This window comes from Branchiostoma belcheri, unplaced genomic scaffold, assembly GCF_001625305.1.
Source record: "Branchiostoma belcheri isolate BF01 breed outbred unplaced genomic scaffold, Haploidv18h27 scaffold6, whole genome shotgun sequence".
In the NCBI taxonomy this organism is placed as follows: domain Eukaryota; kingdom Metazoa; phylum Chordata; class Leptocardii; order Amphioxiformes; family Branchiostomatidae; genus Branchiostoma; species Branchiostoma belcheri.
Genome location: NW_017804242.1, coordinates 1,950,086 through 1,964,857, shown reverse-complemented (window position 1 = coordinate 1,964,857; position 14,772 = coordinate 1,950,086). Strand labels below are relative to the sequence as shown.

Sequence of the window (14,772 nt, the reverse complement as noted above, 5' to 3'; positions counted from 1 at the left end):
ATCCTAAATAAACATGAACAACTGCAGTATGGTCTGTCGGACTCTGTCCGAGTTCATTCTTGACCAGAGCTGGTGTGTTACGCCGAAGGGCGGTTATACCGGCTTGTTTGGAGAGTGGTTGGAAGGTACTGACTGAATGATACAAAAATCATGAATGATATCTTTATTTCATCTGGTATTCAGTAGGAACAGAAATAGGACCGGTTGTTAGGCACATGTGCAAGGGTTTGGTCACACTACTGAGGTCTATTGTGGCTTTAAGAACCATTGTACCAGTGCTTAGTCGCATCAAGAGGTACCATACATGTGCTTGAGATCAACACAGGTACACACATATTACTGGTTCGGTTTTCCACCATCACCTGCTTACTGCAGTTTTGGTTACCACTGGCACAGTACCTTAGAATAGAGCTATGGTATACTGTTACCACAACATGTACCTTGAAACTGAAGATGAGGTACAATGCTGATAACACTTTCTAGCAAGGTACAGTTCTAGTTTATACAGCTGCAGTAACTTGTGCTGTAAGTCTGGATGGTCTCTGAGGTATGTCATTAATGAGAACCAGTACAATTTCAAACAAGTATTTTCCAGGCACATATTTCTGTAAACTAAAGGCTAGAGCACAATCTACTTCTATGTAAAGTTAACTAAAAACATTACAAAAATACATCCTGTGACAAAAAATAGAGTATAACAACACACATTGCATTGTTGTACATTCTTGGCAAGGAGGTTGGCTTTGTTAAAACAAACCTAAAACATAGGTGCTCAGTCAGTCTCCTTTCTCTGATATATTGACTTTCAAGAATGCTTGCAGAGAAACTTGTAAGGATACTAAAACAAAATGGCAATGTATGCTCTGTTAGTTTTCACGATGGCTGCGGCACAAGACATACAGTATGTGTTCATCACAGCAACAAATGAAAATATGCTGGTCTGCTGAAGTATTACAAGTCTTGTGGTGTGAAACAAAAACGCAACAAACGTTTAAATACCGCAGACTGCTGTTGCTAGCTCTTTAACTAAGGGCTTGGTCACATTCATCATATGATCAGAAAGTAATAAGTGCATTATTGCAAAAGTCATACATAAAGTCTTCCAAATGAAAAGGCTGCCTTAGATCCCTGTCAACGGTCCCTATCACATCAAAACTGTCAACTTATGACGAAGGTGACGGCACCATAGTTTGTAATACAAGCATGTAACATTTCAGACTCGGCAGGAAAACTTAGCACCTTGACAATGTTGAAGTTTGGCACTTGGAATGTTCGTGAGGTATCCTGGTGTACCCGCAGCAAGGGAACATGTAAATCCACTATGCAATACCGTACTGGGGAATGATGACGGCAGAAAACTTGTCTCTTCTCCCTCCTCTCCTGCCTCCACCACCACCAAAGCCACCCCCAAACCCTCCACCTCTGCCGCCGAACCCCCCACCCCCTCCTCCAAATCCTCCGCCACCCCCTCCTCCGTAACGCCGACCCCCTCCACCTCCACCGCCGCGGGGACCCTCGGCGTCACGACGCTCACGGAACTTCTGGTAGCGCTCGGCCATGTCCACCAACTCCTGTGGAACCTCCTAGAACAGCAGATGGGACAAGATAAGGTAGGTAAGTTCATTACGCTCCTTTCCACTAGGGGCTGAGACCAACCAGGGACTAGCCTGGGTTCCAGACCAATAGCACACTGGACACAAAATATCTCAGGCTCACTGAGATATTTTGTGTCCAGTGTGCTATGGGTCTGGAACCCAGGCTAACCAGGGACCAAATACTTGACAGATCTCTGACATAATTTCATAGAAAAAAAAAATTTTTATTGTTTCACATCATATTCCAAATATAAGATAAAGGGTCACACAATTAAAGCCAAGTTTGGTTGCTCAAGAGCCACTCAGCCATCCCCATCTACATTGCATTGGAAAGGAGATGAAATCTAAATAAACATTCTTGTTAACTGTTTATTTAGCGTGTTTCTGTCAGTCATTGGAGACCACAACTTTTTAAAATTGTTTAGGTCCAGGTACTTGATGCTGATACTGTAGTGAAGGAGATATACATGTAGCCTCACCTGGTTAGCTTCTTCAAGCAGATCAATCAGGTGCTTTGCATTCTTCCAGTCTCCTCTAGTCATCAGCGACAGCGACCTTCCAGAGCGGCTAAGGTCACAAAAGACCAATGTGATCATCAAGCCATCTCAGATGTAGAAATTTTTTTATTTTTTTTATTACATATATTTATTGAGTATGAGGCAAAAAGCAAAAGTTGCTTATATGACACCTTCTACTCAAAAACATATGACGACTATAAAACACTTTGACAAGATACACGCATAATTACAAGGTGGATAAAACCAAGATAAATACAAACAAGACAAGTTGGTGATCTATCAATTACGAGCATCTAATCGTACAGTAAATGAAGTTTTGAACTACATCAAAAACATTACAGTTTTGGTTTTGTAGGTGTGAGAGTGATGTGGACCCTCAACAAATGTAGAAATTTGCTTCCATTATTATGAATGTCACAGAAATTAATTGGAAACAGCAACTGAATCTGACAAATTCTCCCAACCCAGACTCACCCAGCTCTGCCTGTCCTCCCCACACGGTGCACATACTCCTCCATATCACGGGGGAAGTCGTAGTTCACAACCCAGCTGGAAAGACATGAGAATATGGTATCACAATCACAAGATACTGTGTTATAGAGCTTATCAACACCGATCGACAGACATTAATAAAATGTTTTGCATCGGATGCTAGAGGATAAGTGATATGTGAATGTGATACAATTAAGTTATCTTAATCCAGCTTATTCACAGACACAGATCTATACACGTATGCTATTGGACAAGTGATATGTGATATTTATGTTATTATCATACAGCTTATTCAATATGACACAGATCCATACACTGTCAAATGTTAATAAAATGTTTAAAATTGAAAGCTCTAGAAGAATATACTAGTAACTGACAGATTTTTGGTGCAATCTCTACTCACGTTACATCCTTGATGTCTATCCCCCTGGAGGCAACGTCAGTGGCTATCAGGATCCTCACGATTCCTGTCAATGTCAGCATGTTACAGTTAGACCACACATTAATCTTTCACATGACTGCAGTTGCTGTTTGGCTACCAACTTTCTATTGGTTACAGTGTTAGGCAGCTGGGAAAAGGTTAAACCAACACAAATGATCTGACTTATAGCTCACACACAGGTCATAACCAATAATGTCAGTGTAACATTGCATTGTGACCAATAAGCTTGTTTGACTTGATGTCATTACTCTGCTTTGCCCAGTTTAGCTCACCTGTCTTCAGAGCTTCCAAAGCAGACTCTCGGTCACACTGCTCCCTATGAAAACACACAACCTTTTTTACATACATGTACTCATAACCAACTTCTTTGCATCAGATGTTAATTATTGCAACAGTTCTCTTTTCCATAAATTCATGTACGCGTAATATGTGTTTCCAATGTAATACAACTGTGATACAGAATCGCTTCAACTACAAACTTACAACACTACAAAAGCCCCCAGACCCTCCTCGGATTGTAGTGCCGCCAGGATAACAACTGGCTCCTTCAGCATTCGCAACTGTCCTGCATCAAACAAAATTGAGATGACGGACAAAATTTCAGGCTGCCTACAATAACACTGCACAGAACACTGACCTGTCTCCATGGATACACTCACAGTTGATGCCATCCAGGGAGAAGTCACTGGACAGGTCATCAGCCCTGGAAACACACAAGAACATTACACCAAGAGTTAACTAGGGTGCTTCCCTGGCCCAAGGATCTGCCCTAGAACAGCAGTTACGATTTTGCCACCAGGAGATCTGCTTGGAGGTTACCGTTGAACGGAAAAGTGTGCTGAACTTACGTGACCTTGCGTCCCACGAAGATCATGGCCTTATCATCCTCGTCCATCTCCTCCAGACAGAACTGTCTCACCTGTAGGAGACATCAACTCTTGTCAATCAGCTTCAACCATCTTACTTACTCTCCAAGCAGAGGTTTTTATCAGGGGCAATTCTAGGCCTTTTCTATGATTCAACGTTTTCTTAATTGCGGTCACAATTTCTTTCATACAGGAAGGAAAATGAAAGAAACAGCAACAAGAAGCCATAGGCGACAATTCTCCGTGAAGTATTATATATTGCAACAAAAAGAAGTAGCCATTGGCGACAATTCTCTGTGAAGTGTGATAAATCGAACAAAGAAAAATTGTTTAAACGCGCGTCGGCTCAGTCATCTTAAGACGCAACAACCAATCAGAGATGCGAGATGCCTACACGTGACGCGGGAAGGGCGCGCGATGCCCGAAATATTTTTGCGTCAATATTCAGCGCCGTGATTCAAGAGATTAATACCCGGAAACAATTTTTTCCTTGTTTTGAACGCATTAACATGCATTTACGCTAATCTAGTATGATTCAGGGTTACTTTTTTTTAACCTGCCATGGCCAGATTATCTAAAGATGTGTGTATTGTGTGTACAATCTATAGAAAGAGAAATGTACATCAGGTCCGATCATCCGATTTTCACGTTTCGGTTTTTTGGACTCGGTTCATGAACGTATTTTGGTTTGGCTCCTGGAATGTGCAAAAAAATGACTCCCGGGACTGTCTACAGGGAACACTCGCACATTCGCGGTGTATCAGGACAGCGCGACTGGTCGTCATTAGCGCAGTAACAGTTGCATAAACGGACGAAACCATTTCAAAGAAATGGGGATGTTTCGAAAATAAGCATTTACTCCAATATCAAAACAGCTACGGTAAAAATAAAAAGACGTGCATCATCCCGGACATAATGCAACACCACATGCGAAATTACACAGAAATGCGACGTACGGAAGAATGCGTTTTGGCTGCGAACATCTTCCAAAAAACTTGGCATCTCTTAACCATGGGCAAAAACATCTGGAACCACTTATAAAAACCACCCCGTATCTGCATGAACTTTTTTGAACCCCACTGCTATTCCAAACAACGCGTTTTTCTGGACCATTCCAATTCGCCTCGTAATTGTAGGGGTGCGTCTGCGATATTACATTGACCGCGAAAGCAGCAACGGCAAAAATACACATTCGTGCATCAACACGGGCATGCCCGCAGACGGCGTATAAAATTGCGTGCCGATTACACAAAGAGAACCCAGTGTTTTGACTGCGAACATGAAAAATCAGCCGATTACAACACTCCGTCCGGAGGTCCTGACCTCCTTCACGGAGTAACAAATGTTGGACGAAAACCCCTACTTGGAGGGTACAGCATTCAGTGTTTCACATGTATTGTATTGTGGCAATCCAAATTGTATCAGATCGATTCAAAATCAATATGCACACATCGACTTTGCCATCAATCTAGAACAAACTACAAATTCATGTCAATATCTGGTTCTGTGTAATTGTTGCACTATAGCTTATAAACTCACCCTGTCCTTCTTGCACTCATCATCAATGATCTCCACATACTGTGTGACTGAGTGAACCGTCTGGTGAGGGAAGGTGGAAAGGGAAGTCAATTCAATGTGGCTTACATATATTCTACTAAAGGTAAACTAAACACGGAACTGTAGTACAAAGTTCATCTAAAACACTTCTAAAATGTTTTTGCACATCCTGATGGTGAAAAAAGGGGTATGCAAGCCTGCGATACCGTTTTCTTTACTTTAAAAGACCACTGCAGCAAGGTTACAAAAAGATTTGTTATGAAAGATAGCATTTGACATTGAAGATAGCATCTAGGTCAAATACACAACTCCACAGCTACTTCCATCACATTTCCTCAGCTACTGAGATTTGAGACAATTTTGTTTGACCTACAACCTTTAGCACACTGAACTAGTTGTTTAGCTACCAGATCTCTATTGGTTACTGGGTTAGGCAGCAGATCTCTATTGGTTACTGGGTTAGGCAGCAGATCTCTATTGGTTACTGGGTTAGGCAACAGGGAAAAGGTTAATTTGAACCATGCTAACAACTCATTAAGAAAAGGAAGACTGAGAAGACTGACGGCCAGATCCAGGGATCCCACGTTGACCATGAAGGGGTTCTTCATGTACTTGGTTGCTAGGCGACGCACACCTGGAGGCCAGGTGGCACTGTGAGGGGAGACGTACAGGTGTGCAATAATTGATGCATCAAACATGGTACAAGATAACAGATACTTAGTAGTCCTTTGAACATGTTAGTACTGTTTACTACACATCAAAAGTATTAAGTGTAGTCTTGTGACAGTGTCTTAATATGGAAGGTGTAACCACCCTTCTGCTTAACACACCCAGTTTGCAGACACATCACACAGAAGTTGGCTATATTGAGCAGAACAACCTATTACACCTACATGTAACCTTTGCAAATACACATGTTAAGTGTTATTTAAAGATACATAGAGAGAAGACTTCCCCTACTGTATTTGGTGGTAATCAGTTCCACTCTACAAAAGCAAAAGCTTTCAAACGAAAGCTATGGTTTACTGCTAAAACTTAATCTGTTACCTGGTCATGATTGTTTGTCGGTCAGGTCGGATGTCCAGGAGGATCTTCATGATCTGGGGTTCGAATCCCATGTCCAACATGCGGTCTGCCTCATCAAGAACCTAGAGGAAAATAAAAGATTGTGTGGTAAGACTTCAAGAACAATGAACTATAAACCACCCGCCCTAACTTTAGTCCTAAAGACTGTGACCATTTCCAGAAGCATACATGCTGTGAGCGACAACAGCCGGGATTCAAACTCATAACTTCTTGGTCAGTATGTTCTGCTGACATGTTGTCAGAATACACTGTCAGCACTTGCAGTACCTGCCACAGTAACCTTCAACTGCGGGGGTGTATAAAGTGCTCTTTCTCTGGGAGGACAGTGACGGCAGTGGGACAACCGCTCATGTCATCAACCACCTTCTTCATCCTCCATACTGATTATTAAGATTTCTCAAGCGACAGATCAGGACAGGACCTCATGGTTTGTGCAGGTGCCAGGGCTCTAGCCAGCACCTGTTTTTCTTTCAATTGCTGGAATGTGACGGAAATTTTTTAAAACTAATCCATAAACCTTGATAAAACTTTGGGTCAAAATATAAAAACATATAAAGGACCATCAACAACCACCATTAACCCCGTGATTTGCCTTTTAAAATGTGGGAAATTGTATTTTTACAATCCAAAATTTGCCCCCAGATCCCCCTTAGATTGCAAGTACTCTCTCCCCAGGTCCCCAGGTGCATTACATTCTGCCATCATGTTTATGAGTGAGTGACTGACCAGGAAGGTGACACTGGTGATGTCCAGGATGCCGTTCATCAGCAGGTCGTTGAGCCGGCCAGGGGTCGCCACGATGATCTCCACGCCCTTCTGCACCAGGTTGATCTGGTCACGCCGGTTCCCTCCACCGTACACACACACACTGGAGGGGAGGGGGAGGTGCGTCATTCATAATTTATTGCCTTGAGACTTGCCACATGTGGAAGGATTGACATATAAGTTATAACAGGTGACTATCACCTTTTCAAGAGGACAGCCTGAAGGACCCCTACTCTTTTCAATATTTAAGTGATGTGTAGTTGGCAGTCTGAAGGTTCTGGGTTCAATTCCAACTTTACGTCCAATCTGAGAGGACGTCCCTAACCATAGCTAGATAATAGATGCAACCTTAGTGCAAAGAAGCTGCCAGATAGCAGGACACAATGTGTTTGTACTCACCACTTGATGCCCTTATAGCTGTACTTCTTGGCTTCTTTCTCAATTTGCAGGGCCAGCTCACGAGTGGGGGACAGAACCAGCATGTTGGGACCTCCTCTCTGGGAACGTGGGCTAGAGATAGAAGGGCAAGAAGATTACATCTTTGCCAAAAGGTGTGATACAGGAGGTTGGATAAATATATCTAGATGCACATAGAAAGACGAATTCTGGTAATATACAGTGTATACGATACATGTACAACTGAGGCCAAAAGGATCTGACATGAATTGACTACTCGGACAGGAGTGATTGTCTGCTACTAGTATTTGCAGCACATTAAAGTAGCCATTTGGCTATCAGTTATCCGTTGGTTATGGGACTAGGCAGCAGGGAGAAGTGTGACTCACCAAGGTTGTAGGTCTATGTGGATGAGTCCAGGTAGGAGGAAGGCCAACGTCTTCCCTGTTCCTGTCTGAAATACATGCAACAGTTTGCTGACATTCATGTGTTGACAAGTTATTTTCTTGTCAACATTGCTGCTCTTTGTTCTACCAGTATTATTGTCGAATACAGACACTTACTAGCACTTAGAAAGGCAGATGGCTGCTATGCAACAAGATGTTTATCTGTTTGTCAACTTACCGGGGGTAAGCAACACCATAAGCAGTACAGGCTGTTTGTTTGTTTGTTTGTTAGAATCTTTGTTTACCTGAGCAATGCCGATGAAGTCTTTTCCTTGCAGGGCTATCGGCCATGCCTGACTCTGTACAGGTGAGGGCGTCTCAAACTTCTGTTTGTAGATCTCAGTCAGGATCTCAGCTGGAGGGAAAAATAGAATGGATGCAACAAGATGACTTCTTTAATGGGTCCATGACTCAATCTCTCTGGTAGTCCATCAGTTCCAATGCAGCCCCTCATCAGGCGGGGTGGATCCTCTGGTGACTTCTTAGCCCAAAGGCTGAGTCTGTGACTAATCTTGTGGATATTACACCAATAACAGCGATTCCTTAAGAAAGCATTGTAGCACATTGGACTGTTCTAATTCGAGTATTTATAAGCTTTTACAGACAATGCCATGAGGAAAAGTGACGCTGCGCTTTCCCAAGAGCTGGAAAGAGCCCTGCAACCAACCTAAAAATCCAGAAATATGCAATAAGGTATGCACACTGCACAGTCGAAAATTTAGTTGAGAAATAAGAAGCAAAGGTATTAAGGCAAACAACTGCACTCCCTACATCTCAAATATTACACAGCAATCTTCATAATATTAGTGAAGTATGTCTACAACCCTACACAGTAGGACTTACGGTAGTGTTCGAAAGCTTCCTCAAATGTCCTGACAGGGTTGGGGACCTGCTCTCCTGCCTCACTAGTACAGGTGATCTTGTTGTTTGCCTTCCTGTGTGAATAAAGCGATACGGAAGCCTATTTTAGCCACAATCCCCAATCAACAAGGCATGAAAATGAAGGAAATGAGTAACCAAGTCAATGAATAAATAAAGAATGCAGGTTTGATTAATCTCACCGAAATTCTTCTACTTCTTCAGGAGTCATATTTGCCACTCCTGGGTCTTCAAAGTAGAAGTTCTTCTTGATCTGCGGGCAGTCTGGGGACAAAAGAAACACAACAAAATCAGTATATCACCAAAAGGCACAACAAGACAAGACTCAGCTTCACAGAAGTGGCTAATTATATGCTATACAGGGGTGCACTCAATTATACCTTAAACATCTATGATTACGTACCTTGAAGTTAAAATGTGCTCTATTGTTATCTAGTATCTAGCTCAATAGAGTCAAAGTCGGCAACAGCAAAAATTGAACAGGTGACTGGTTACCTCTTCCAAACTGTGGGCAGTAGAAGTTGGCCAAAAAGGTTCATAGAAAATGGCCAGCTTATCTAGATCTCCTCTGGCAAATAATTCAACATAGTTGGCCAATTTCTAACATTCCAGGCTGCCCCCTGAGCCTGTAAGAGCCTACTGCCTACTCACGTTCCCATTTCTTTGCCTCCATGGCTTCCCTGTTGGCATGCAGCTGCTTCCAGTTGATCCTGGGTCTGGATAGAAAAGAAGTCATGGATTGTGAAACACTGGAAGTGATCCTGATTTCAATGACCCGGTTTAGCTCAATGAAATCTAAGCTTATCTTCTACTAGTCATGACAAGACATAACATTAATAATCAACATCACTTAATAAAAACAATTCATAAACTATTGCTATTCCATTCAATGCTGATTTCTATTAAGCATATTACTCACGCTGGAGTTTCCAAGGCCATTTCTGAAAAGAAGAAGGTAAGAAAATGTGAAACATCAACATCACAAAAACTGCCAAGGCAAGCTATGGCAAGATAGTAATAGAAGCAAAACTTTGTAGAATCTAGTTAAATATTCAACAAAATGTTCAAAAGATTCTAGACCACTGTAAATCACATTTACTGATTTGTTGTTAGCTACTCACTGTTCATTTCTTCGCGCATCTTGTCCTCGGGGTGCAGGTGGTCGTTAATGAGGGTCTCACACCGCTCAATGGCCTCAGGTGACCCCACCAACTCCACCTCAGTCTCTAGAATATCCTGTTCACCTATCTGTGGAGGGATAGAAGGAACTGCTGAGTGAGCGCATACAGTCTTTTTTTTTGCCAACATCCACTCTGAACAAGTCAATGATGCACAGACCACACATTTTTGCTAGGAATACATTCAAGGTGGTCTTCCATTATACCAGTGAGTAAATCCTGTGTCAATCCATTGATCAAAGTAACAGATTAAGCTGATAGTCTTCTTTGCCAATATATACTCTGGACAAATTTGTGCTGCATGAATCTCATACTTTTGTTAGGAATGTGTGCAAGGTGGTCTCCCATTTATAAATCCTGAATCAATAAATCAAAGTAACATAAATCCAACAACTTGAAGAAGGCAATGTCTATAGATATTTTTTAGGGAATGCTCAGTCTTTTAAAGTATATCGACAACAGTATTTTTGGGTACTCACATTGATGCGGGCTCCACTCTCATCCCGTATGCGGTTGATGTTTGATCCACCTTTTCCTGGTACACAAAATATTTATATTTAGATCATAATGACAACAAAATTTAGCACCAGAAACGAACAATTGAGGTAATAATAGTTGGTAAATTTTCTCCTTGAAAAGACTTGTTACAATGACAATGCCCTACATTTACATTTATCAAGAGACAAATACCAGACGTTGATGGTTAACAATGAACTATTGTAATATTTTGTATACATAACACATAATCTAGCTCCTCCTCGCATAGTTGACAGTTGTGATGACTTACCTATCAACTTGCCAACCTCTGTACTGGCTATCGTGATGACTTTCCTGTCTCCTCCTGACTCGCCTCTGTCCTGTGATGACCGGCCGCCAAACCCTCCTCCCCTCCCAGGCCCCCTCCTGTCACGACTTCCACCAAATCCCCCGCGGTCGTCATCCCGTGAAGACCCGTTCCTGTCATCCCAGGGGTCCCAAGAGTTCCCCCCGTCCCTGTTGCCAAAGCGGCTCCCCCTCCCCACGCCTCGATCGCCATCTGCCTCTCGGCGCCCGCCGCCGAAACCACCGCCCTGGTTCGACCGCGCGCTGGGCGCTCTGCCGCCCGGTTCTCTCCAGTTGTCCGAGTCGCTCCCCCACTTCCCCCTGCCGAAGCCGTGGTTCCTGCTGTCGGCGGCGTCCTTGCGGTTCGTCGGCGGGGCGCCTCCTCCCCAGCCGCCACCTCTTCCCAGACCGAAGCCAGCGGCCGGACCGTTGCTTTGGGTTTGACGGCCGCGATGAGTTTCACTGACTCTTCCCTGAAAGCTTGGCTCGCACCCGAGTCGGAAACTTGTTCCGCAAGTCTCTGAGTCGTTTATCTCAGCGTCCCAGTCCTCCATAGTGAGTAAAAACCCGTGGAAAAACGAAAGTAAACAGCTAAGCTAAAAGTGTCAGACTTTTCAACTTACGACAGCGTGGAGACAAGAAGTAAAGACCATACTACTGGCTAAGGAGGGGGGATTATCTGTCGAAGAATATTATATTTGTTACACAAACAATTTTGTGTCCAATACAAAGGAAATATTTGTCATTATTTGTTATACTTTTGTATATATTTTGTATTGATTTTAAGTAATTAGTTATTTTTATGCATTTATCAATGATATGAAATGTAAAATATAACCATAACCCCCTCAGAAGGACTCTTCCATAAATTTTACTTGGCTCTTGAAAAAGTTTACAAGAAATGGACATGCGTGGTAAACATTCTATTGGAAGAGTCCACATAACATTTGACCAGTGGCCCATTCTATTATTATTTTCTTCTAAAACTCTTAATATATGATTTGTTCACATATTTATCTCAGTTAATAAGTTTATACTATAATTGTGTATGATACATGTATTTTAAGATCATATAGTAAATATAAAAATACCTTTTATTTACATTTCGTATTTAGAACCTCCCCTAAAGCTGAATGGACCATACCCAACATGGCGGCAGGTGAGAGAAAAGAGCGCGAGAAGCGAGCGTCCGGGCGTGAAGCACGTAAAACTGACGACGGCGCCCCTCCAGTCGACTGGAGCGTGGACCTGGAGATCAACCTGTTCCAGGCTATGAGAGGACACAAGCCTGTTGGTCAGTTGTGTGTTGTTTATGGCAAGAAATCGACGTATGAAATTCGCATGTGGGGAGGGGGGCAGTTGCTTTGTAGTGGGCTTTGCATCATAATAAAATTTTATTAACGATGCAAATACCTAAGTAGATTGACTCAAAATCACGCAATTAGGGTCAGCATCATTTGAAGCCAAGGCATCTCTAGAAAGAGCTACTTTAGATCTTTACACCTAGGAATTAGATCAAACAAATCATCACTTCTGCTGTTTGTGCTGTACAGGTGTGAACCGACACTTCCAGATGGCATGTATCCACGAAAAACTGAACCAGATGGTCAACCGGCACATCAGTGTACAGCAGATCTGGAACCATCTGGATGACATGTATGATATGCCAGCACTGGTAAGGAATTATAGCCTGGGTACCATCCAGATTGTCGCTCCGCAACGCTCGAAAAAATCACATTTATGTCATGTGCAAACATTTGCATAGTGTGTTAGGAACTCTGCCTCTGGACCAAGAAGTCTTGAGTCTCAATCTTGGCTGTTATCACTTACCTGACATGCACACTACCAGGAAGAGTAGTCACCACAATCGAAAATAGCTAGGGGTATTTCCCCAATACAATGAACCTGTGCTGTAGATAAATCATAATGGAAGTAATCATATCTCTTCTCTGTCATGACCAATATGAGTGTAGCCCAACTATTTATTGAGTCACTCTTTTTTGTGTGTCTGATTCACTTAGAATAGCTTGCCTACCCTTTAGCTGCACAACTCATGTCCCCCCCCAAAAAAAGTTTGCTAACTTCCCTGTAATATTTTCTTCTTTTTTTCAGCATGACTCAGAAATCCTGCCTTTCCCAAACAGCCAGACAGAGTTTATCCTTCCAGACGACATCAGAAACCCTGACGAGTCGTTTGACACAGCTTCTCCCAGGGACTCAGATATGGGTGAGCACACTGGGTAGTATCGTGATAAGATAGCTACCTATCTTTCTATCTTTAAGTTTTAGGAGACCATAAGTACATGAAGCAAATCCTGTAAAATATAGGTAAAAACAGGACAAGAGGAAGAAATACTGTTCCATTTATTGTATACAGTAGTACTAGTCTGGTATCTAAACCTATTATAGCTGCCAACTTGCCAAGTCTCTTTTCCTATTATAGCTGCCAAGTCTCTTTTGTAGTCTAGAAAAGAGTCTTGGCAGCTATGCTAGATGTGGGTTTCAGACTGTATGTACGAAACTTGAGACACCAAGTGACCAGTCATTGCTCATGTCCCCCAGGTGGAGCCAAGTCCAGTCGTGGAGCTGGGACAGGAGCCACCAACACACCCGACAGCTCACCTAAGCGGAAAAGGACGCGGCAGCTGGCATCGTCAAGCCCTTCAAGTCCCGCCAACCCTCCCAGTTCCACAAAGAGAAGGAGATTGCAGAATGTGTAGTTCTAATGAGCACCCTCCCCTTCTCATAGATGGAGCAGCCTCAGCTGTTTTCCAAGTGTTTGGACATGTACATCATGATTTTTCCCTTGGCAGTTTTTGACAGACATTGGGCTCAGGCTCAATATTATCATTTATTGACAAAATGTATATGTTATTTTCGGCTGTGACAGCTGTTGAACAGTAAAGTATGTATGTAGTATGTGCAGGTGTGGAGGTATTCCAACTTCCCAAACTAGTTGAGTGTGATAGAGTTGAAAAGACTGAGAATCTCAAAATAAATGAACTATCCCGATGGAAAACCAACCTTTCATGTGTAACAGTTATATATAACTTACATGATGTATTTGGTACACATACTGAAATGCTTGAAAAATGGTTTGATACATATGAATTTCTGTCTGTTCTTCTGCAGTACTTCATATTTTAAGGAAGGATATTTCAGTGAAGTGTATCAGCAATGAAATTTGCAGGCTGGCAAAAACAGAATGCAGAAGTATATTGTTTGAGGGAAGGATAATAAAATGATACATTTTTGAACAGTAGTTGCTTTTTGGACTTCATCATGTACACTTGACAAGTTGTATTATTTTCATGAATAAAAATACAAATGTATGTGGTAAGACATTGGTGGAAGAATCATGATTTGTGATCAAAGTATAGTTGCTTTTTAATAAGTGCTGGCTTCATATTTTGAACAATGAAGTTGAGTCTATTGCTTTATATGTACCTTGAAGAAGTGACATTTGACACCACATTTTCAAGTCACAAACAGGTGAATAGATAAAATGTATTGTATTTTATTTCTGAAACATAATTACGGAATTACAAATGTTTTTTTTTCTTATAAAATGTACCTTACTGTCAAAAGTGCTTGCTTGAAGCTAGTGCAGTTGGTGTTAGTTTTGAAACATGAAAGTTTGATAAAAAGTTATGATAGGCAGAGTCAAAAAGATTCAGATTTCAGAAAGCCATTCTTTTAACAGTGACGCCAAATTGGGATGCCAAATAAA

At 42.1% G+C, this 14,772-nt stretch overlaps 2 protein-coding genes across 2 annotated transcripts; one reads left to right on the top strand and one right to left on the bottom strand.

Annotated features, from left to right (window-relative positions):
- Positions 1 to 148: 148 nt before the first annotated feature.
- LOC109482363 (ATP-dependent RNA helicase dbp2-like) lies at positions 149 to 11,683 on the bottom strand. Its single transcript, XM_019785055.1, has 21 exons — positions 11,008 to 11,683; positions 10,700 to 10,755; positions 10,164 to 10,290; positions 9,962 to 9,983; positions 9,694 to 9,758; positions 9,225 to 9,306; positions 9,007 to 9,098; positions 8,409 to 8,518; positions 8,107 to 8,171; positions 7,721 to 7,831; positions 7,283 to 7,424; positions 6,518 to 6,618; positions 6,034 to 6,121; positions 5,453 to 5,512; positions 3,896 to 3,966; positions 3,685 to 3,750; positions 3,320 to 3,363; positions 3,009 to 3,072; positions 2,588 to 2,662; positions 2,075 to 2,162; positions 149 to 1,583 (listed from the first exon to the last, which is right to left on the bottom strand). Exons 1-21 carry the CDS (start codon positions 11,594 to 11,596, stop codon positions 1,320 to 1,322), a joined length of 2,382 nt encoding a protein of 793 aa, XP_019640614.1. The 5' UTR covers positions 11,597 to 11,683; the 3' UTR covers positions 149 to 1,319.
- A 263-nt stretch (positions 11,684 to 11,946) lies between these two features.
- Positions 11,947 to 13,792, top strand: LOC109482405 (MRG/MORF4L-binding protein-like). The gene is made up of 5 exons (XM_019785115.1): positions 11,947 to 11,956; positions 12,172 to 12,336; positions 12,596 to 12,717; positions 13,155 to 13,269; positions 13,605 to 13,792. The coding sequence occupies exons 1-5, from the start codon at positions 11,950 to 11,952 to the stop codon at positions 13,760 to 13,762; spliced, it is 567 nt and encodes a 188-aa protein (XP_019640674.1). The 5' UTR covers positions 11,947 to 11,949; the 3' UTR covers positions 13,763 to 13,792.
- Positions 13,793 to 14,772: the final 980 nt, after the last annotated feature.

Coding starts and splice junctions, on each gene's coding strand:
- LOC109482363 (XM_019785055.1), bottom strand. CDS start 11,596: ATGGAGGACTGGGACGCTGAGATAAACGACTCAGAGACTTGCGGAACA. Junction 9,984..10,163: donor GATGCGCGAAGAAATGAACA/GTGAGTAGCTAA, acceptor TCTTCTTTTCAG/AAATGGCCTTGGAAACTCCA. Junction 9,759..9,961: donor ATGGCCTTGGAAACTCCAGC/GTGAGTAATATG, acceptor TTTTCTATCCAG/ACCCAGGATCAACTGGAAGC.
- LOC109482405 (XM_019785115.1), top strand. Junction 12,337..12,595: donor GAGAGGACACAAGCCTGTTG/GTCAGTTGTGTG, acceptor TGTGCTGTACAG/GTGTGAACCGACACTTCCAG. Junction 13,270..13,604: donor TCCCAGGGACTCAGATATGG/GTGAGCACACTG, acceptor CATGTCCCCCAG/GTGGAGCCAAGTCCAGTCGT.